Source organism: Pongo pygmaeus, chromosome 15, assembly GCF_028885625.2.
Source record: "Pongo pygmaeus isolate AG05252 chromosome 15, NHGRI_mPonPyg2-v2.0_pri, whole genome shotgun sequence".
In the NCBI taxonomy this organism is placed as follows: Eukaryota; Metazoa; Chordata; class Mammalia; order Primates; family Hominidae; genus Pongo; species Pongo pygmaeus.
This window is the reverse complement of record NC_072388.2, coordinates 88,458,251-88,481,408: the sequence shown is the minus strand read 5'-3', so window position 1 is coordinate 88,481,408 and position 23,158 is coordinate 88,458,251. Positions and strand designations below refer to the sequence as shown.

The 23,158-nt window shown below is 47.3% G+C and overlaps 1 protein-coding gene across 13 annotated transcripts in view; it reads left to right on the top strand.

The window, feature by feature from the left end:
- Positions 1 to 23,158, top strand: part of FOXN3 (forkhead box N3) — a 462,140-nt gene that overhangs the window by 184,029 nt on the left and 254,953 nt on the right. For 10 of the 13 annotated variants that reach the window (XM_054447786.2, XM_063651974.1, XM_054447790.2 and 7 more), the window contains one exon: positions 20,126 to 20,682. In XM_054447786.2, the coding sequence (XP_054303761.1) occupies positions 20,140 to 20,682 (543 nt within the window). In that variant the 5' untranslated portion in view covers positions 20,126 to 20,139. Of the gene's footprint in view, positions 1 to 15,322; positions 15,687 to 20,125; positions 20,683 to 23,158 lie in introns of those variants that run through there. The other 3 variants (XM_054447789.2, XM_054447785.2, XM_054447791.2) reach the window with 2 other exon arrangements.

Here is a 23,158-nt window from a genome sequence, read left to right as displayed (position 1 = left end):
CTTCTTGAAGCCTTGGTGTCCTCATCTGTAAACGAGGATGACAGCACCTATCCTGTAAGGGTGGTGGAAAGATGGAATAAATAATGCAGGTAAAACTCTTGGCATGGTGCCTGGCCTGCAGGAAGCTTTTGTTGTTATGCATGTTTTATAATCCTTTGGATCGCAGTCATTGGGTACTTGGTGTTCATTGTTTTGACTCCTGTTGTTCAAGCGCCTTGAATGTCCTCAAGGCAAAATTGACATCACCTTTGGTCCTTCTTGGGAAAATTAGGAGCAGGGTGGTGTTAGGGCCGTCACTGGACATTCCAGGTCTCCCACCCATAAATGGAGAGGTGGAGTCTGCCTGCAAGACACATTGCTAGGAAAAGATGGGACATTTGGCTTAGTTTCACACCAATATTTCTTTTATACCCTTCCACAGAGAGGTGACAGGGATCCAGTTAGTGGCGAGTTGTGGAGCAGCAGAGACTGCAATGCGATGCTCTTTATGATTTTCCTATTTCTTTGGTTGGAATTGGGTTTTTACATCACATATTGTTTGATTATAAAAAACAACGACACAGCTGGGCATGGTGGCTCACGCCTGTAATCCCAGCACTTTGGGAGGCCGAAGCAGGTGGATCACCTGAGGTCAGGAGTTTGAGACCAGCTTGACCAACATGGTGAAACCCCATCTCTACTAAAAATACAAAAATTAGCTGGACGCGGTGGCGGGCGCTTGTAATCCGAGCTACTCGGGAGGCTGAGGCAGGAGAATTGCTTGAACCCAGGAGGTGGAGGTTGCGGTGAGCCAAGATTGTGCCATTGCACTCCAGCCTGGGCAACAAGAGTGAAACTCCTTCTCAAAACAACAACAACAACAGCACTATGCTTGTGTTGGGGCAGGGGGTAATGAGAAATAGCTGTACCTCCCACTCAAGTTTGCTGTGAACCTTAAACTGCTCTAAAAAAATAAAACTTATCGAAACAAAATAAAAAAACAAAAACAGCTGCAAGAACTCTTGCAGAGGGCCAAAAGAATGGCTTTTGACTAGCTACAGAAACATGGATAAAAAACGTGCTGGCCAGGCGCAGTGGCCCATGCCTGTAATCCCAGCACTTCGGGAGGCCGGGGCAGGTGGATCACCTGAGGTCAGGAGTTCAAGACCAGCCTGGCCAACATGAGGAAACCCTGTCTCTACCAAAAATACGAAAATTAGCTGGGTGTGGTGGTGGGCGCCTGTCATCCCAGCTACTTGGGAGGCTGAGGCAGGAGAATCACTTGAACCCAGTTCAAGTGAAGCCGAAGAGGTTGCAGTGAGCTGAAATCACAACACTGCACTCCATCTAGCCTGGGAGAGAGAGTGAGACTCTGTCTCAAAGAAACAAACAAACAAAGTGCTAAACACGTGGAGACCAACCACACTGCTGTCAGTAGGTGGCAAAGCACTTTCCTATAAATATTTCAGGATTCCTCTTTCTCTACTTAAAAAAAAAAAGATTGCTTTGCATTTCAGACAACAGAAATGACTGGACAGGCCTTTAGGCCATGTGCAAGAAACTGAGAAAACCATATGAAAGATTTTCCTTAAATGGAGATGGAGTTTGGCACAGTCTCAGGTTCAAGTTAGAGCCTGGGTCTTAATTTGCCTACAACGCATGATTTATCATGCCTTTAGCAAGATCCCCGGCCCAAGACCATTCATTTCACCCCTACAATCTCAAGGTGTGTGCAGGACACAATTCAGCTTTAAACTTTTCTGCTTTTACTTTTGGTTAGGCAGAACCTCCGTCTGGTGGTATGTGAATATGAGTGTTTTCTGTGGCCCTTTTCAAAGTATTCAAAGCGGTTTAAAAATACATAATGTTCAGAGATCTAAGAGCTAATGGAAGTACTAATTTGGGCCTTTTTAAAATAAAAAATCAATTAAACAGATTTGAAACTCTTAACTCTCACGATGTCTTCAAAATAGATACTAAGATTAAAGAAAAAGAAGGCTTGAAAATCATAGGACTACTTATCCACCCAGTCATAATGCTTTTAGTAGCGACAGTAGTAGCAAATAGCACAGTTTATAAAAACAGAAGAGCTAAAATTCTTTATTTAATATTAAACAGGAAACCGAAAGTAGTCTGCAGCAATGTGGTGGGTTTTCAGCAACCTGCTGCTGTGTTTATCTGTGCTGAAAAAGCCTAAATGAAACATTTCTTCTTTGATTGGCTTAAGATTGTAAGTTTGAAGGAAAATCCTTCAAACTGGAATCATGACCACTGGAAGCAGGTTCTGTATGGTAAGGTTTTGAAGCAACCTGTTTCCACCAGAACCAAAGGAAATTTGGAAGCAAATCAAAAACCTCTCAAAGAGTGGAAAAAGCTTTGTACTTTTATTTTGCCTTTGTGCATTGTTGTCATTTATCCAACATGTGCATATGAATATTCTTTCTGAAGACCTGGGCTTCATTTTAAGGTCAGCCTTCAATTTCTAGAGAATATAATTTGCTGCTATTTTTAGAGCATCATGATTGCTCGTAATAACTAATGGAAAAAAACTCAACAGAGAAATAAATGTGTAACAGCTGTGTCTGCTTAAACTTGATTAAAGGCAGTAAAAAAAAGTAAACAGAAGAACGAATGTGACAGTAGACAAGGGAGAGGCAAGGATCTCTCTCATTGTGAAAACTTTTACAGACATAACTTGTTCCACTTTGGAAGGCCAGCGATGTCTGTGTTTAAAGTTTACTTTACTGTTTGTCTTGAGTGGGATCAGTGTTGTAGTGAATAATTTATAGCCAGCATGAATGAGCTCATTAGTCACCTTTTCAGACTTTAAATGAGTTTTGTGGTTGTCATTACTCGAGCCTTCTGTTCAGCCGCGGAGCAAAATGACAGTTTGGCAGTTGTTGCTGGGGCCGCCTGTTCCCCTTCAGGTCTGTGTTGGCTTTTGTATTTCATTGAATCCTTGCCTGGCTAACCCTTCGCTGGTCCAGGCAGGAACTCTCCCACTTCACATGCCTTTTGCACCCCAAGTTTAAATGAGAAGTTTTTCAGGCTTAAAAAAAAAAAAAAACCAGTTGTGTCTGCCAGAGAGAATGGGGGAATGAGGTGGATGAAATGAGCTTTTTCCAGCAGCTCCTGGGTATGATTCCCTTTGTGCTTGGTTTGATATTCAAGCTACTCAAAAGCAAAAAGCAAGCCGGTGCGTTGCGAGGCAGCGGAGCCAGGCTCCCACATGGTGCCAGGCGTTTTAGACCGAGGATGTCACTGGAATTTGGAGGGAGAAAGATGTTCCAGGGTAGGTTTGAACTGTTTCAATTCTAAACATCAGTGTGATGAGGGTAAAGAAACTTGCTACAGCAAATAAATCTGCGAGGCCAGATTTCCATGGACAAAGAAAACTGCATTGTTTCTACAAAGGGGTTGACAGCATGACTTTTCAAGGTCGCAGCCAACACGGAGGTCCAGGATCACTGGGAATGGTCATTACTTCTTCCCAATCTCTGTGCCTCCCCACTCCAAATCATTAAGAGAAAGCGAACTGTTGCAGCTGCCTCCTCACTGAGCCCTTGGAGACATGCCTGGGAGGCTGGTATGTGGGGAAGACAAGCCTAGGCATGCCAGTAGCAGGTGGGATTTCTTTGGAACGGATGTCATGAAGTTCATGCCTCCCATTGAACCTGGCCTGGGCAGCCTCCGGAGAGCTCTGCCATTCACTCCCTGGGACTGGCCTCCATCCGGAAGTCCAGGACACCGTGGCATGCCCACCTTGGTCCTCAGATAGCCTCTGCAGGCACTCGTGGGGCGTGGAGGCCTGCGCAGGGTGCCTTGGCCAGGTGCTTGGACCCCTGCGCTGAGGTCTCTCTGACGTCTGCTGCGAGCAACAGGCACTCATGGCTGCCATCACCAACGTGGGCAGCACCCCCTTCCGGGACCCATATTGTTAGACAGCTGGCCTGGCGCTGTGTGAGGCATAGAGGAAACATGTTCAGGATTCCTCTCTGAAAGCAATGCCAACTTAAAAAGGACACCTGGTTGTTTGGGGGCCAAATCTTTGAAACCAGTCAGAATCACGTCTTTGAGTGCAGAGAATTGAGGTGCTGTTGAACGTACCCACAGAAAGAACTAGCAATTCACCTGCCTGCTTCCTTTCCAGCCCCGACCCCTTTAAGATTGAGTACTCACATGCAGTCACGTCTCACAATTTCTGGACACCTTTTGCCTGCACCTCAACCTCAATATTAAAGGCGCAAGATACACTATTTTGGGAAGGAGTGAGGATTTCAAAACAGAAAGGGTTGGTGAACTTGACTAGCCAATGAAAAGAGACTTCAGGTTTGGCTGTTGTAATAAGTGGAATAAATTGCTAATCTCCAAAAAAGAACTTTGTGCTGCCGGGAAATATGTTAGTAATCATTTAATCTATACTCTGTTTCTCAGAGAGTTCATCAAATTCGGAGCTCTTACTTTGTTTTAAAAAGACTATCGTAGAGAGAAGAATCAATTGTTTTCTTTCACACCCCTCTGAAAAAGTAAAACGAGAGAAGTTATTTCCTGGCGTGGATAAGACTTTGGCAGACTTAGCCACTGAAACCCATGAGACTATGGTACTTGGTGTACTCACTAAAGAGAGGAAAACAATAAAATCTCTTAAAAACTTTGGAGGAGGAAAATGTTGATGAGGCTACTTTTCTCTGACTGATCTGTAGAGTTAATAGATGCCAGCTTGAGAGAGGGATAAAAAGGAGACTTTTTTTTTCCTGTTAAGTGATCAATATTTTTTATTACCACTGTGCCATGTGCTATGAGCAGAAGAGAAAACAGAGTCCCTTGCCCCTCAAGGCACTTATAGTCTGTTGATGACGTTCAGTATCTAGTTGATTTATTTTTTATTACAAAGATACACCATACTTTGTTGATTATGACATAGAAGCTGAACTTTGAGTTTTTGCAAGTAGTGCCTTTTCATTCAGTTAAAAAGTCCCGGCCGGGCACGGTGGCTCACTCCTGTAATCCCAGCACTTTGGAAGTCCGAGGCAGGTGGATCACGAGGTCTAGGAGCTGGAGACCAGCCTGGCCAAGATGGTGAAACCCCATCTCTACTATGAATACAAAAAAAAAAATTAGCTGGGCACGGTGGTGGAGGCCTGTAATCCCACCTACTTGGGATGCTGAGGCAGGAGAATTGCTTGAACCCGGGAGGCAGAGGTTGCAGTGAGCCAAGGTCGCACCACTGCACTCTAGTCTGGGCAACAGAGCAAGACTCCATCTCAAAAAAAAAAAAAAAAAAAAGTCCCCTTTTCCTTCCTCCTCTTGTTTTTTCTTTTTTCTTTTTCTTTTCTTTTTCTTTTTTTTTTTTTTTTTTGAGACAGAGTCTTACTCTGCCGACTAGGCTGGAGTGCAGTGGCATGATCTCAGTTCACTGCAACCTCCACCTCCCTGGTTCAAGCATTTCTCCTGCCTCAGCCTCCCAAGTAAGTGGGAGTACAGGCACCCACCACTGCACCTGGCTAATTTTTGTATTTTTAGTAATGGGGTTTCACCATGTTGGCCAGGCTGGTCTTGAACTCCTGACCTCAAGTGATCCACCCGCCTCATTTTCTCAAAGTGCTGGGATTACAGGCATGAGCCACTGCTCTCGGCCCTCCTCTTCTATTTCTTGGTCACAGTTTTCTCTCCCTTGAGCCCCACTGGTCCCATCTTTCATGTCCTAGGCCCCTGAGAGGTTCTCTAAGAAGCCAGATGTTCTGAAGCTTTCCCAAACTCACTGTGTGCGTTCAAATCCCAGCCCCATCATTTACCAGCTGTGTGATTATGAGCAAGTGGCCAAACCTCTCTGTGCCTCAGAATCTCCATTGATAAAATGGGGATAATAATAGTACCTACTTCACATGATTAATGTGAGGCTGAAATGAGTGCATATTTTCAGAGCTTTAGAACACTGTCTGGCATCCAGTTAAGTGCTATTTTGGTGTTTGTTAAATGCAGTCAGTCCTCATCATTGGTAGTTTTTGTATTTGCGAATTCACTGTCTTGCTAAAATTTACCTGACCTCTCAAAATCAGTACTCCTGCCCGGGCATGGTGGCTCACGCCTTCCCAGCACTTTGGGAGGCCGAGGTGGGTGGGTCACCTGAAGTCAGGAGTTCTAGACCAGCCTGGCCAACATGGTGAAACCCTGTCTCTACTAAAAATACAAAAAATTAGCTGGGCGTGATGGTGGGCGCCTGTAATCCCAGCTACCCAGAAGGCTAAGGCAGGGAGAATCACTTGAACCTGGGAGGCAGAGATTGCAATGAGCTGAGGTCATGCCACTGCACTCCAGCCTGGGTGACAAGAGCAAGACCCTGTCCCAAAAAAAAAAAAAAAAAAAAAATCAGTACTCCTGGTGCTTTTGTGGTCACTCATGGACACATACAAATGAGTCATTCAATGTGCACGTTCCCAGCTGAGGGTGAACAGAGTGATGTTCTGCCCGCTTGTTTTGGCTTTCCAAGTGTCCTTTTTGTGTTCTGTTTAGTACCACATTTTTTGCATTTTTGTTCATTTTGCTGTTTAAAACGGAGCCCGAGCACTGCTGAAACGCTATCTACTGTTTCTAAGTGCAGGAAGGCTGTGATGTGCCTTATGGATAAAATGTGTATTAGATAAGCGTCATTCTGGCATAGTTCATTGTGAATGAACAACAATATATATTCAAAAAACTTCTTAAATGGAAACAGATAAAATAAATATCAATAAAATTATGATGTGATAATATAACAGTAAAATTATGTTTTGATTGGTTGATGAAAGTGTTGTGAGTGGAGGCTCACAGGAACCTAACCTCCTATTTCCCCTGGGAGCAATGATTCAGGATTTGTTAATTCAGTGTTTGTGGCACTTTATAGAACACAACTACTATGAATAAAAATAATCAGCTGTAGGCTGGGCACGGTGGCTCACGCCTATAATCCCAGCACTTTGGGAGGCCAAGGTGGATAGAACACCTGAGGTCAGGAGTTCAAGACCAGCCTGGCCAACATGGTCAACCCCGTGTCTATTAAAAAAAAAAAAAAAAATTAGCCGGGCATGGTGGCACAAGCCTGTAATCCCAGCTACTCTGGTGGCTGAAGCAGGAGAATCACTTGAACCCAGGAGGCAGAGGTTGCCGTGAGCCGAGATCGAGCCACTGCACTCCAGCTTGGGCAACAGAGCAGGACTCTGTCTCAAAAACAAAACAAAACAGGCCAGGCGCAGTGGCTCACACCTGTAATCCCAGCACTTTGGGAGGCCAAGGTGGGTGGATCACGAGGTTAGGAGTTCAAGACCAGCCTGGCCAACATGGTGAAACCCCATCTCTACTGAAAATACAAAAAATAGCTGGGTATGGTGGCATGTTCCTGTAATCCCAGCTACTTGGGAGGCTGAGGCAGGAGAATTGCTTGAACCAGGACCCGGGAGGCAGAGGTAGCAGTGAGCCAAGATCGCGCCACTGCACTCCAGCCTGGGCTACAGAGTGACACTCTGTCTCAAAAAAGAATAAAAAGAAAACAAAACAAAACACAACACAACAAAAAAAGTCAGCTATAGATAAAATGAGTTCAAGAACTCAGAGAGGGGATCTCCTCTTGTATCAGATAAGCATCACGAATATCCCTGGGGCAGGAGAAGCATTAGTAGCTCTGGTCATGTGGGGTAACTCAGCTGGGCGCAGATTTTCTATCAGATCTGAAAAATAAAAATAACTTGTAACCACATTTAGTGGCATGATCACGGCTTACTGTAGCCTCAACCTCCAGGGCTCAAGTGAACCTCCTGCCTTAGCCTCCCGAGTAGCCAGGACTATAGGCGCATGCCACCATGCCTGGCTAATTTTTCTATTTTTTTTTTGTAGAGTCATAGGTCTCCCTGTGTTGTCAGGCTGGTCTCGAACTTCTAGGCTCAAGCAGTCCCCAGCCTCGACCTCCCAAAGTGTTAAGATTATAGGTGTGAGCCACTGCACCTGCCTCCCCCCACAAATTCTTAATTCAAGAGTATTTTGAACTCTTGAATCTTGGAGCCTACATAAGAGTTTGTAGAGAAAGTTTGATATTCAAAACCTATAAACCAAAAGACTTCCCACGGCCAGACAATAGACCTCATAACACAGGATATAATGTTTGTTGTACTTAGCAATTCTCCTGTTTGCTCAGAGCACCAGGCTTTTCAGAAGGGGATCGTTTTGTCCCTCCTGATTGAAAAGATCACAAAATGCTTTAATTTTGTGAAACCTTTGCCAACATATTCATTTTCCCCTAAACTCTTACTTTATGAAATGTTTGCAAATTGTTTCACACGTACAGTCTCTGAGAATATGAAAATGATTCAGAAAAGGGAAAGCCTCACTTAAAACTACTGGAAAATGCAAATGAAAGGGAACAAAGGGAACATGGCCCCACTGTGCCCCACAGAATGTAATAATATGCCTCTAGCCTTTTATTTAGGCAGTTTCCAAGTTTTTGTGATTTTAAACAACATCCCAGCAAAATCCTCCTAAATACATTGTTGCTTCCTTCAGTTAATTTATTCAATACATATTTATTGAGTGTCTTCTGCCAGGCATAAATGCCAGGTGTGCACTGCTGAATCTAATAGGCTGGAGTCCTGCTTTCCTGGGGTTTATTGCCTCTTCCCAGTAGTCAGTCTGGTGGGGAAGTTAACTCTCTTATAGGATCTCCCAAGGATAAATTCCTACAAGTTGGAAATTTAGGATCAGTGGCTGTCCGTGCTCATGGAAATTTTAATGCGTTTTGCGACTGTCCTCTTGAAAAGTTATACCACTTCCCACCAGTGCCTTCAACCAACGTTGGCATGGTTAGTTCTTTTAAGTCTGTGCCATTCTGATAGATGAAATGAGACATCACAATTGCTTTAATTTGCATTTCTTTGATTTTTACAGTTTGAGCGTCTTTTCATGGGGATAGTCTCATTTTTGTTTCTCTTTTTGTGAATTTGCCCCTTATTAGAGTGATAATTTTTTTCTCATTGAGTTGTAAGATTTATAAATTAGAAATATTAACCCTGTTTCATCTGCATGGCCAGTATGTCATTTGTTTTTAAATTTTATTTATGACCCCTGATTTTACACACAATTCTAAATTGGTATGCAGTCTAATATGTCAAGATTTTCATTTTGATTTGTTGGCTTAACAAAAATAGTGTTCACTAAGTGCCAGAGCCCTGTTTTATGTTCCTTACAAAGATTAATTTATTTAATCTTCACAGCAGTCCTATGAAGTGAAAACTAGGTAGATAGAAAGAAGTTAAGAACCTTGACTAAGGTTAACCTGCTAGTAAGTGGTAAGATCAGAGTACGAAACTAGTCTGTGTCTAACCACTGCGCCTCCCCACTACTGGTCTTGGTATTAGACTCTGTGTGTGTGTTTGCTTATTTGTGGTTGCTTTATAAATGCTCATAGACCTACTCCTCCCTGAGGGCAGGTGCCATGTCTTCTGTTTCTCCTGGCCTCTTCCCAGTCCCCTCCATTCTTTACTGGGCATAGAGGAGCTAGATGCTTACTTGTTGACGGAATTAATTGAGTAAATCTGGATTCTAGATCATCGGCTCACACTTGTGTTTATGCTCAAAGAGGAGTTGACAGGTTCTATATTTCCATTTTGCCTCCAGCAGCTGGCTTGACAAGCTCAGGTTTGGCGAGGGCACCTGAGCTGATGAACTTCACCCTACCAGTTCAGCTGTACTTTCCCTCACTACACACCCTGCTTCCCTCTTAAGGTAAGCCTGGCTCCATTCCCTGCTGGAGAAATTCTAATAAGCCCTTTCCCAGGCCCCACCCTTCAGAATCTGTCAAGTAAACAGCAAGAAGGCACAAAAGGAAAATCCCAAGAGACGGTGACCAGAAAGTTCAAATAATGTTTGACCAAGACTTTAAACACACCAAGATGTTAAGGGTCCTCCAGCCGAGGGGCGCTGTCTCTTTTTCACAGCGGGAAAGTGAGGAGTTTTTTACTCTTACAAGCAGTGTTCTCAGACCTTATCTCAAAGAGACTCTTAGTCAACCCATGATTAAGGAGTTATCTTTGAACATACTCTCCCCCTCTCTTCTCATATTCAATCATTTGACAAATCCTCTTGGTTCTTCCTTTGAAGACTGTCTTGCGTTCATTTGTTCCAGTCTCACTGACTCTTCTCTGATTCACTGGGTCTCGAAGTGGGTCCACAGACCAGCAGCCTCACCTGGGAGCTTGTGAGAGATTCACATCCTCAGGCCCAGCCCACACCTCCCGAACCAGAAACTTATGGGGGTGGGGCCTGCAGTTTGTGTTTTAACAAGCCTTTCAGGTAATTCCAATGGATACTCAAGTTTGAGAACCACTGCTCCAATGGACGCCCCCTCAACCCCCTTATAACATTATAAATGTAATGGGCCAGGTGCGGTGGCTTATGCCTGTAATCCCAGCACGTTGGGAGGCTGAAGCAGGAAGATTGCTTGAGACCAGGAGTTTGAAACCAGCCTGGGCAAAATAGTGAGATCCCATCTCGACATAAAAATTAGCCTGGCATGGTGGCATGCACCTGTAGTCCTGGCTACTTGGAGGCTGAGGAAGGAGGATTGTTTGAGTCTAGCAGTTCGAGGCTGCAGTGAGTTATGATTGCACCACTCTGCTCCAGCCTGGATGACAGAGCCAGACTCTGTCAAATAAATTAATGTATATATGTATGTATATATGTAATGGGTGTTTATTGTAGACCATTTGAAAAATATCGGGGCCCGGCACGGTGGCTTGTGCCTATAATCCCAGCACTTTGGGAGGCCGAGGCGGGCAGATCACCTGAGGTTGGCAGCTCGAGACCAGCCTGATCAACATGGAGAAACCCCGTCTCTACTAAAAAAATATAGAAATTAGCCATGCGTGGTGGTGCATGCCTGTAATCCCAGCTACTCGGGAGTCTGAGGCAGGAGAATTGCTTGAACCCGGGAGGCAGAGGCTGCAGTGAGCCAAGATTGTGCCACTGCACTCCAGCCTGGCCAACAAGAGCGAAACTTCATCTCAAAAAAAAAAAAAAAAATCTTTCCCTGGGTGGAAACACCATAAACCAATTGCCCACACAGACAATTGCACGATTTCACATGAATTCTCAGCAATATGTTTGGCCTGGTGTGGTGGCTCACGCCTGCAATCCCAGCACTTTGGGAGGCCGAGGCAGGCAGATCACCTGAGGTCAGGAGTTGGAGACCAGCCTGACCAACATGGAGAAACCCCGTCTCTACTAAAAATACAAAATTAGCCAGGTGTGGTGGTGCATGCCTGTAATCCCAGCTACTCGGGAGGCTGGGGCAGGAGAATCACTTGAACCTCGGAGGTGGAGGTTGCGGTGAGCCGAGATTGTGCCATTGCACTCCAGCCTGGGCAACAAGAGCAAAACTCTTTTCTCAAAAAAAAAAAAAAAAAAAAAAAAGAAAGAAAGAAAATATGGACAAGTATGAAAGAAGCACACAAAAAAGAAGTATCCCATAACTCTAACATTCAGAAAGAACCACTATTTTAGCCTTTTTTCCCCAATTTTTTTTTTTAAACAGTCTTCATTCTGTTTTGTATGAATTACTGCAATGATTTCTGAGTTGTTCTGCTGGTTTTTAATCTTCCAGTTTCTCCCTTCCTCTCCCGAAATTCATCTTGGATCCACCATCCCCCTTTATCTTTTTTTTTTTTTTTTCAATTCATATCTCGGATAATACAACTTCTGGGCTCAAAAATATTCAGTGAGCCACCTTTGCCCTCTGATCTTAACACATATAAATTGCTCACCCTGCTATTCAAGGAGTTTGGTGATATGATGCTTGCACTCTTACCCACTAATCTGTGTGCTCTGTAGGGACAAAGACCGTCTATCTCTGGCAGCTAACACAATGCCATGCACTTGGTAGGCACTCTGCAAATATTTGTTCAGTGAATGAGTTCCTCTTCTACTACGGTCAAGTCAGATTTGGTAATTCTGTGCCATCGATTTCTCTTGGAACAGCAGTTTGTAAGCAAAATCATCCCCTTGTGCTTTCTCAAAATGCACATATCCAGGTACCATCCTAGAAGACTCTAGTTGGTTAGGTGTGGCTTCTGGATGGTTCTGATGGGCATCCCCAGGTGAGAAGCTCAGGTCAAGAACACCCCTTCCCCATTTCCACAGGTTAAACAGCAACCCACCCTTATTAGATATCCCACTTCCAAAGTCATCTCCCCTCCCTTCCCCAGATGTTTCACCATGTCCCTTGTCTCAGCTGTTAGCAGTAGGGAGGGGTGGGGGGCCATGCATGGAGAGGGGTCACGTGACTCAGGCTAGGCCAATCGCACTATTTCCCTGAGACGTTAAACTATGTCATGGAAGGCTTGAGGCAGTTCAAAGGTGGTGGGTGCTAAAAGTCAGAAGGCCTCAGGGCTTGCTGCTGGCAGCCCTGTGTGGTCATCATTGAGCAGAGGAAGCCAACCTGCAGGGTAGAGAGTGGAGTCGACCTATAGAGGGAAGCAGGAAAGGAATATGGTTCTGTGCAGCCCAGCGGTGTGTGCCTGCCCAGCCTCCCCGTATTTCCTCTCATGTATCCTTTGTACTGGAGTCTTTTTGCAGGATCCCTCCCCAGAAGACTGTCTTTCCAGGCCTGCCTCGGACTCTTCTTATTTTGGGCAGTCTCTCAGGTCTTCCCAACTGCACCTGCTCACCTACTCAATTGTACTGCCTCAAGGGGGGCAAGGTATATCGGGTTTTATACTTAACTATTCCATAAATAGCCATGCTGTTCTAATAACTAATAGAGTGTGTGTGTAGGGGGATTAATGTTCTTGACCAGAGAAACATTTAGCAAAAGAATGCACGAAACATCAAGGGAGGGGCGCTCTTCTCCTTGGAGGAGGAACTGAGGTCCCACGCTGATGGGGGTAGATAAGCCTGGAATTGAGGACTTCCAGCTCCCAGATACTTATGTACTCTCCAGCCCATGCTCAGATGGGGCTGCAGAATGGTCCCATCAAGTCCTCTATCAGGAAATAAGTGTTTCTCAAAGTGATTTCTAGGGCACATAATACAATTCGGCTGTTAAATGTGTTTGTAAAACAGTGTAGACAGGACAATGGTGTAGACAATTCAGCTTGCTTATTTGTGACTTCTCAGGATCTAAGACGCAAGGGTCCTTTCTGAAAGTTCATGAGGGGAATTGTGAATGGGGTTGTTCCTAAACAAATTTGGCCCCTGCACCCTAGGTCAGGAAGCAAGTCCCAGAGCTGAGGGTCTATGGAATTAGAAGGTGGAAAAGGCCACATTAAGCCCTCCTTTGGCTTTCAGCATTTTTTCCCCCATTTCAGAGAGACAGACAGGCAGACATGTGTCCCCTGCTGTCCACATCAGGCAGAGCTGGTCCACCACTTCCTCTTCAGGGTGACACCTTCTCACATCTCTTGCTGCAACTGTAATGGGAGAGAGAAATTAAGAAATATGTTTGAGAATGCAAGAAGCAAAAACACACATGGAATGACATATTCCATGTACAATCACCTTTGGCTCACATCCCCTCTTTTTGAACTCTGAGAAAGCAGGAGGGGACTGGGGCGGGTGAAAATAAGGTGCCACCTCTACTTAATATAAAGAGATTTCTGGCTATTGTGTGAGTGTAGTTGGGGGACTTGGGGGGGTGTTGGGGGCTGGGGATGGAAGAGGAAGATATAAGGGGGCGATTTCATCCTCTCTAGGCCAGCAAGGGCTTGGACAAAGGTCTCTGGCCTTGGTTCCTCTGGCGGAGAATAAGCACCCTCAACTGACGCGCTGATGGAGGGGCAGGACCTGCATTAGCCGGAGCTACAGGAGAGCAGGGTACACATTGTCTCATCCTGGCTTTGTTACCACTTCTAACCCTGAGAATCTCTGGCGTGAGACTTCAGAGATCATCTGACTTGTCTCTGCCACCTTGTGCCTTTTGCTTAGTGACTTTGGGTAAGTCGCATCAAGTGCTCAGTAATCAAAGGGGTGGGACTGGATGACCTCAGGCTACCCCTGGGCTTCCACCTCCGAATTGTCTCCTGATGGGGAGATGCCACACTACTTGGAAGTAGTAAGGTCTCCGGTGAGTCTGAAAGGCACATCTTTGCTGAAGACTTGTCACCTGCCCTCTGGAACCTTTGTTAGGGGGAGTGACTCTCAGATGGGGGGGTCTATTTTTTGAGATAGAAAAAATTTTCAGAAGCCTAACTGGTGTTTCCTTTAGTCCCTCCTTTTGGCCAGGTTTAAAAGTACTGCATGCTAGAAAGCTTTCTCCAGGTCTGCTCGCTGTTTTTTCTGTAGTTTTCAGACCGCTCACGATGTCCTGTCCGCTGGCTCAGGAGGGGGTGGCAGGAAGGGTGCCCTGGGCTTCTCTGGAGAGGAACCAACCGATTTGGCTACCTGGGAGAAATGTGCAATCACATTTTTATTTTTGTCACCACCAGGGTGTCCTGTTGGACTCTCTCCTCTCATCCTCTCCCAAGGCGGCTGGTTGGTGTGGCTTTAGCAGTGGGTGCTATTATTTGGAGGTGCCTAGAGACTTAGAGTGGTGACTGCACCATTTCGCTGGGTGGCTTGCGAATTGTCAGTCTGGTTCCTGAGAGCTCAAACTGAGATGGGAATGAGACCTGTTTTCGCTCTAGGCCGGCCAGGGCGTTCCGCACAACCCACTTGAGAGGCCCCACCGGCGTGGCTTTTAGGACGTGCCTCTTGTCTTGTAATGGCCACCGGCCCTCCCTCGGGAGACACGCGGCCACCTGGGTGGGACGCTGCGGTGCTTACCTCCGGGACACGAGGTGGTCGCTGGGAGAGGGCTCGGAAGGCCCTGGGGGTCCTATCAGGACGCAGCACTGGGGAGACGTGGAATCTCCTCTTCTCACCCCCACAAGCCTCGCCCGCATCGTAATTCTTTTTATTTTTACTTTCGAGCCATGTAAGGCATGCAGATGGGGTAGGAGCGTTCCCGCGACACGTTGCCAGCAGCGCAGCGCCGGTCCGCTCGTGTGGCCGGAGCCCGGGGAGGGGACAGGGCACGCGCCGCCTGCCTCACCTGCCCCACCGCCCACGGTCGCGGCCGCCCCGGGTCGCGGGACCCGCGCCGGTCACCCCCGCCCCACGGGGCCCAAGAGGCGAGGCCGGGCGGCCCAGCCCCGGCCTCGGCCCTGGCTGAGTCCTGGGGCGCGCGGGGGGCGCGGGCAGGGTCCGCCCCGGCGGGTCCGTGCCCCGCGCCCCAGGCCGCTGGCGGCCAGGCCCACATTTTCCCTTTCTCCGGCTCCCTCCGCCCTCCGCTCCGTCCCTCCCTCCGCCCTCCCCCCTCCCCGCGCTTCCCCTCCTCCTGCCTGGTCATGTGTCGCCTTTTTTTGTTTGCAGTGGAAACAATTTCTCGCCGCTCGGCGCGCCCCGGCCCGACGCGCCGCGGCGGAGGCGAGCGGGAGGCGGGACGGGGCGGGGAGAGCGGCGGGGCCGGCGGGAGGACGCGCGGCGCGCCCGGCGGACGCCGCAGGTCCCATGCCGCGCCGCGACCCCCGCGCCCCTGCCGCCCGCGCCCGCGGCCGCCCCCCGCCGCCCGCCGCCCCGGGCTCGCCGCGCCGCGCCCGCGCGTCCTTAGCGGGGCCACCGAGCGATGCCCGCCGTGCGCCCGCGAAAGTTTGTCGGCTCCTGCTGAACGGCAGCGGCGCCCCCGCACCCCCGTGCCCCGCTCCTGCCAGGTGAGTTTGCGCCCCGCTCCTGCCGGCTCCCGCGTGGGCTCGGGGGGCACCCGGGGCGGGAGGCGCGTCCGAGACGGTCCTGGAGACTACCTCGCCGCTCTCGGAAGACGAGGGACCCCGCAGGTCCTGGGGAGAGGGTCGGGTGGGGGCCCGGGAGCCCCCGAGCCGGGAAGTTGCCGGGTCCGAAGAGTTTCCTGCCCCGACGTGCGTGCTGCTTCCCGGTGCCTCGGTTTCCGAAAAGACGCCTGCAAGGAACAGAGTTGGTATTGTCTGCGGAGGACGGGGTCTCCGCCGTTCCGGGCCAGGGAGGGGGTTCCGATCAAGTGGAGACCCCAAGATGAGAAACAGGCTCCTAACAAAGATCCCCCCCGGCCAAACTGTGCAGACTTGGCACAGGCAACGAACGTCTCCGGAGACCCCCGAGGCCCGACCCCCCTCATCCCGGCCCTCTTTGAAACCTTCCTTGGGCCCTGGATAAGTTGGGGGACGGCGGGCTTTTATTGATTTGTTTTCGAGGCTCGCCGCGGTGCGGCCAATAAAAGGTTTATGACATCTGACCGGCAGTGAAGGTATGCGAGCTCCCAGCTGCCCTGTATACTGGGAGAAGAGCAGTTTCCCCCGTTGCCCGGCAACGCCGCTGATTGACGCGGGGTGCAGCCAATCGCCACTCCCGCAGGTCCCCTTGAAATGTTTTTGACAAGTACAGTAGACGAGAGTGAAGCGCGTGCGTGCGCGCGCGCGCTTGCTGGGTAGGGGGGTGACCCGGCCCCTCAAACTCGCGACTGCTCCGCTCTGGGAGGATTTCTTAACTTTTTAAAGTTCGCATCGAACATCTGTTCAGAGCTGGGCCAGTAATGTCTTTGTCAGTTATTTGGAGACCTTCTGTTTACTAGGCGAGAAACTAAGCTTTCTTGCTGCATTTTCTCCGTTAAAAAATAAGGGTAACAAAACACAGCAAGTCATTAAAAAAACAAAAGAGGGGGTGTGTGTGTGTGTGTAGAGAAAAGTTGTAAGGAGGTCACCAGTGAATAACTATTTGCCTATCTGGTGGAGCAGCCTTGTTGGCAGCAGATTAAAAATGTTTGCTTAACTGCAACTCACATGATCCAGATTCTTTTTTTTTTCCCTCTGAAACAGGAGGAAAAAAAGATTTGGCGAAATCTGTAGTTAGAGTATAATAATGGAAAACTCCTCAGCTGTGGTTTCTGGGAACTGTTTTTTTTTTGTTTGTTTTTTTTTTTGGTTATTGTTGTTTTGTTTTGTTTTTACGTGGAACTGTAGGGATCAGCAGCTCTTCACCCTGTTGGTATAAAATGCGGGATTTATAGGGATGCAATGAGTGGTTGGAGAGTACGGGGTCCCAGCACAAAGCGCACACATGATCCAAGGGTACTGAACTCCCATAACCCTCTCTTCGTGACAATGCCACTTTTTCTCCTAAAACCATATTGCTGGCTGTGTTTGTTTAAAACAAAAGGAAACATGGAGAATAGCGTGTTAGTTCCTCTGGGAAGCTACTGACAAATAAGCAAATTAAAAAGAAAGAGAGCAGCATGTTGTCATAGCAACAGTGCAATTAAATTACTTTACTGTCAGCCATGATATAATTTTCCTGTTTGGAAGCTCAGGAGACATAAAACTTTCATTTAGAGCTAAAGTTGACTTCAGTGGCTGGGTAGTTCTGTTTTACACTATACTGTGGGCATATGCTGGTCATCAGAAAATTTTCTGATGGGATCTGAGGAAACTTTAAGAAAGACCAGTGGTGCTATAATTCGTTCATAAAGAAGTTAAAAGCAGGATCAGACCAGACTCTGTTGTATCCCCAAGCCAAAAGTTGCTAGCTTGTTTTTTTGTCTGAAATGTGTCAGGGTAACCTCCTTATTTGACAGAAAGAAATATTCCCTGTGAATGAACCCAAGATGTCTGGAGCATCCTGCCTGGTCTGTACTGCAATGCCTCATGAAGTTTTCTCTCCTTAAGAGTTGGGCATCTTGGCCAGGCGCAGTGGCTCACGGCTGTAATCCCAGCACTTTGGGAGGCCGAGGCGGGTGGATCATGAGATCAAGAGATTGGGACCATCCTGGCCGACATGGTGAAACCCCATCTTACTAAAAATACAAAAATTGGCCAGTCATGGTGGCACACGCCTGTAGTCCCAGCTACTTGGGAGGCTGAGGCAGGAGAATTGCTTGAACCTGGGAGGCAGAGGTTGCAGTGAGCGGAGATTGCGCCACTGCACTCCAGCCTGGGCAACAGAGTGAGACTCCGTCTCAAAAAAAAAAAAAAAACAAAAAAAACTGGTTGGGCCTCTCACAACAGCTCCCCCTTAGGCCTTGCGTCTAGCATGTTCTACCTTTTGGAAGAGGGAAGGTACTGTAATTCACCGGCACCCTTGGCTGGTTGGTTAGTGCCCAGGATTATGCCTTCTAGAATTCCCTAATAGAGCTTCCGCAGCTGAAATGGCAGTTGTTTTAGATGTGGTGTTAATGAACATTTAAGAGACATAGAAGGGTCATGTCTTTGCCTTTTTTTATTTTATTTATTTATTTTTTTGAGACAGGGTCTCCCTCTGTTGCCCAGGCTGGAGTGCAGTGAGCCTCAACCTCCTGGGCTCAAGTGATCCTCCCACCTCAGCCTCCCAAGTAGCTGGGACTACAGGCACACACCACCACATCCAGCGAATTTTTGTATTTTTTTGGTGGAGATGGCGTTTTACCATGTTGGCCAGGCTGGTCTTGAACTTCTGAGCTTAAGGGATCCTCCTGTCTCAGACTCCCAAAGTGGTGGGTTTACAAGCATGAGCTACCATGCCTGGCCTATGTCTTTGCTTTTAAATATGTTCATTCATCCCTCCTCCTTCTCCTCCTCCTCCTCCTCCATCCCTCCTCCTCCTCCTCCTTCCCCTCCCCCTCCCGCTTCTTCCTCCTTCCTCCCCTTGCCCTGCCCTGCCCTTCCCTTCCCTTTCCCTTCTCTTTCCCTTCCTTTCTTCTTTCCCTTCCCTTCTTTTTTCCCTTCTTCTTTCCCTTCTTCCTTCCCTCCTCTTCTTCCTTCCCTTCCCTTCCCTTCCCCCTTCTCTTCCATTCCCTTCCCCCTTCTCTTCCATTCCCTTCCCCCTTCTCTTCCATTCCCTTCCCCCTTCTCTTCCATTCCCTTCCCCCTTCTCTTCCCTTCCCTTCCTCCTTCCCTTCCCTTCCTCCTTCCCTTCCCTTCCTCCTTCCCTTCCCTTCTTCCTTCCCTTCCCTTCTTCCTTCCCTTCTTTCCCTTCCCTTCTTCCTTCCCTTCTTCAAAACTTTTGAGACAGGATCTCGCTCTGTTGCTCAGGCTGGAGTGCAGTGGTACAGTCATGGCTCATTGCGCCCTCAGCTTCTTGGGTTCAAGCAGTCCTCCCACCCAGCCTCCCAAGTAGCTGGGACTACAGGCACATGCCACCATGCCCGGCTAATTTTTGTATTTTTCATAGAGATGGGGTTTCGCCATGTTGCCCAGGCTGGTGTCAAACCCCTGGGCTCAAGTGATCCTCCTGCCTCAGCCTCCCAAAGTGGTGAGATTATAGGCATGAGCCACCATGCCCAGCCTGTTCATTTGTTTTCTAGGTAGATGCTTGATTTTCTTACCGGTTGTTTGTTGGGGGGAATTAAAACCTAACACTCTTAAACCAAGCATATTGTTTTAGCGCTACAGAGAGTGGGAGACCTTTTTGGTTATCTTTACTGTTCTTTCTGTGTTACGTTGGGTGCTGGAGGGTTGAACATGCTTTGTGTCTGTAGGGGTCATTCTGTTTGTAAATGTACCACCTCCACGTTTTCTTTTCTCATCAGATGTTATTTTACTCCGTGTTCTAGGTCATTGATAAAAATGGGGATGGTGGTGGGTCGGGGTGGACGGATAGATTCTATGGCATGTTTTGTCGAATTGAATTGAATTTGCTGTCTTGAAACTGGCAGTTGCTCTCCTGACTTTTTTCACCAGTTCAAATTTCAGTTAATGGCTTATCTTACATTCCCATGTATTCTGTGTGGTACCTGAAGTTACTTGCTTTTCTTCTGTTCTGGAAGAAAAAATAATTCACAATAAAATTTAACGTACTTTAAAATTGGTCTCCTGGTCTCAAGCAATCGTCCCGCCTCAGCCTCCCAAAGTGCTGGGATTACAGGTGTGAGCCACCGTGCCTGGCCAGTGTTATTGGTCTTATTTTATTTAAGGGGCATCAGGTCACCTTGCTATATGAGTGACGGGCTGATTTTTCTCATCAGCCTATCTCTCTGTGGTGGAATTGTGGGATTGTGTTGCTTAGTGTGGGAGTCACAAGGTGGTGTTCCTGTGTAGCAGGGGTTCCATAGAGGCGACAGAGGGAGGCAACAGAATCAGAGGGGTCCAGTCTGCCTTTCTGTTTTGGGCCTCGCCAGCTCATCATTTCTTTGTGATGTCTTTACTAGGAGCCTTCACGTAAATGGGTCCAGTCATGCCTCCCAGTAAGAAGCCAGAAAGCTCAGGAATTAGTGTCTCCAGTGGACTGAGTCAGTGTTACCGGGGCAGCGGTTTCTCCAAGGCCCTTCAGGAAGACGATGACCTCGACTTTTCTCTGCCTGACATCCGATTAGAAGAGGGGGCCATGGAAGATGAAGAGCTGACCAACCTGAACTGGCTGCACGAGAGCAAGAACTTGCTGAAGAGCTTTGGGGAGTCGGTCCTCAGGAGTGTCAGCCCCGTCCAGGACCTGGACGATGACACCCCCCCGTCTCCTGCCCATTCTGACATGCCCTACGATGCCAGGCAGAACCCCAATTGCAAACCCCCCTACTCCTTCAGCTGCCTCATATTTATGGCCATCGAGGACTCTCCAACCAAGCGCCTGCCAGTGAAGGATATCTACAACTGGATCTTGGAACATTTTCCGTATTTTGCAAATGCACCTACTGGGTGGAAAAACTCAGTGAGACACAATTTGTCATTGAATAAGTGTTTTAAGAAAGTGGACAAAGAGAGGAGTCAGGTAAGCCTCTGTGTCTGGAACCCAAGGTTTTTTTTTAATTTAAAATTTTTCTCTATTAAAAATGAATTTCTATTCACCACGTTGAAGTAGCAGTTGTAAGTGGGTTTTATTCTATTTAATTCATTTAGATAATTTTAAAGAATTTCCTTTCCCTAAGCCTATTAGTTATGTACTGTTTGTTAGCATTTGTACTATTCGAGGGTTTCCCACTGATAGGGTTTCCGTAAAGATAAAACGGTGGTTTGCAGAATTGATTGGTTCTCAGTTAACATCCCTCAGTGTGGATGGGTCACTTTGGTTTTAGAGTCTTAACAAAGGTTAGTATTCCAAGGACAGCCATTAACCGTGAAGTGTATATATATATATTTGAGAAAAACTGCCACCACGGGCTAGAGAAAAATGGTGTTCTTTTTTTTTTTCCCTGAATATGAACGAGAAGGGAAATTTCTCCAGTGTTCTGGGATAAGTGGACAGTGATGAACATTGGAAAGAGACTTGTGATGAACATTGGGAAGAGACTTGAGTATACTTATGCTCCAAGACTAAACAGACATGAGTTGCCCAGGTGACTGTCATGAAATCTGGTGTCTGTATAAATGACAACTTTGAAATTCCCGGCTCAGAATGAGGGTCCCATTAGAGACTGACTTTAAAAAAGTTTAGTATTGACTTTAAAGCAGAGGTCCCCAGTGTTTTTGGCATTAGGGACCCATTTTGTGGAGAGCCAAGGGAGATGGTTTTGGTATGAAACTGTTCTACTTCAGATCATCAGTCATTAGATTCTCATAAGAAGTACACAACCTAGATCCGTTGCATACACAGTTCACAATAGGGTTTGTGCTCCTATGAGAATCTAATGCCACCGCTGATCTGACAGGAGGTGGAGCTCAGGTGGCAATGCTCACCTCCTGCTGTGCAGCCGCGTTCCTAACAGGCCACTGATTGGTACTCGGCCCCGGGTTGGGGACCCCTGCTTTGAAGCCATAGTTTGTACTTCATGGTCAGTGAAAAGAAGACGGTTTTAATAATTTGCTTTCTTTTTCTTTCTTTTTTCTTTTTCTTTTCTTTTTTTTCTTTTTTCTTTTTTTTTTTTTTGAGACCAGGGTCTTGCTCTGTCACCCAGGCTGGAGTGCAATGGTGTGATCACTGCCCACTGCAGCTTTGACCTCCTGGGCTCAAGTGATCCTCCCATCTCAGCCTTCGAACGAGCTGGGAGCACAGGTGTGTGCCACTACACCCTGCTAATTTTTATACTTTTTGTAGAGATAGTGTCTCACCATGCTGCCCAGGCTGGTCTCAAACTTCAGGGCTCAAATGATTCAGCCACCTCAGCCTCCCAAAGTGCTGGGATTACAGGCATGAGCCACCACGCCTGGCCTATTTTTGTTTTAAGGAACATAATAGGTTTAGTAGAAATTGGGCAGCTGTTAAGAAGTGGAAAACAAAATTGTGATCTGACTTCGAGTCCTGAAAAGTAATGCAGCCGCAGTTAAGATAAATTGCCAGAGAAAGTTCCCTCCACTAAGTTTTCATGTGACTGTGTTTTCCCGCTTTGTGTGTTGTGTTAATAATGCTGCTGTGTGCAGCTGGGGTTGTGGTTCTCCCTCTTTTTGAAGTTCAGGTTCGGGCGCACGACCACTGTTGTGTGGGGTCAGTGGCTGTGCGGGGCTGGGCCTTTAATTTCTTTCTGGCAACATGTCACCGTTTCAGGTAGAATCTTGAGCCTGAGAATATTCTCCTTGTCTTTGGCATGGGAGACTATGAATCAGGAAGTGGCCTAGCCATATTGCTCCTTGCTCAAATTGGACGTGTTTGTGTGCAAATGCTCTTCACTCGGTTTCTGTTTGAGATGGGGGGTGGGGACGCAGGGCTTGGGGAGGGGTGTTGCCTGGGAGGAAAGATGTGGGCACTAAGGAGAGATTTACTTTGATCGCTGGTGCAAATGATGCCTGGGTCGAGCGTGCTGATCTGAATATTCATAAGTTTCTGGGTCCCTCCTCCCCAGGTCCTTATTTTTGTGTAGCTGTAACCATCAAAGTATGCCCCTTTAATCAGGGAGAGGAATTTCCATGACTATGAAGCTCTTTCTCCTACCCTCTCTCTCAGGTTGGGCATTTGGAGAGCCACCTCTGGACTTGGCTTTTTTTGAGTGCTTCTAGATTATTCTTTGAGCTTCATTGCTCCTCTGTAAAGAACCAAGTCTGTGGTATTTAAAGCTTCTGTATAGGTGGGTCTTTGTGGCAAGAAAGGGAAAGTCTTCAAAAGCAATTCCAGACTGAGAATGTGGAGAAGAAAGTGCTGCTCAGGTCCCCCAAAGCCTCATGGCAGTGACAAAGCAACAAACAGGGCGTTTAGTTTGGTGTAAAACGAGTCCGCAAGTTCCTGCATGCTTGAATCTTCGTGTTTGACGTAATGCCGGTGCACATAGAAGTAATTTAGCAAATGCACACTCTGAAATGTTAGAAAAGACCAACGC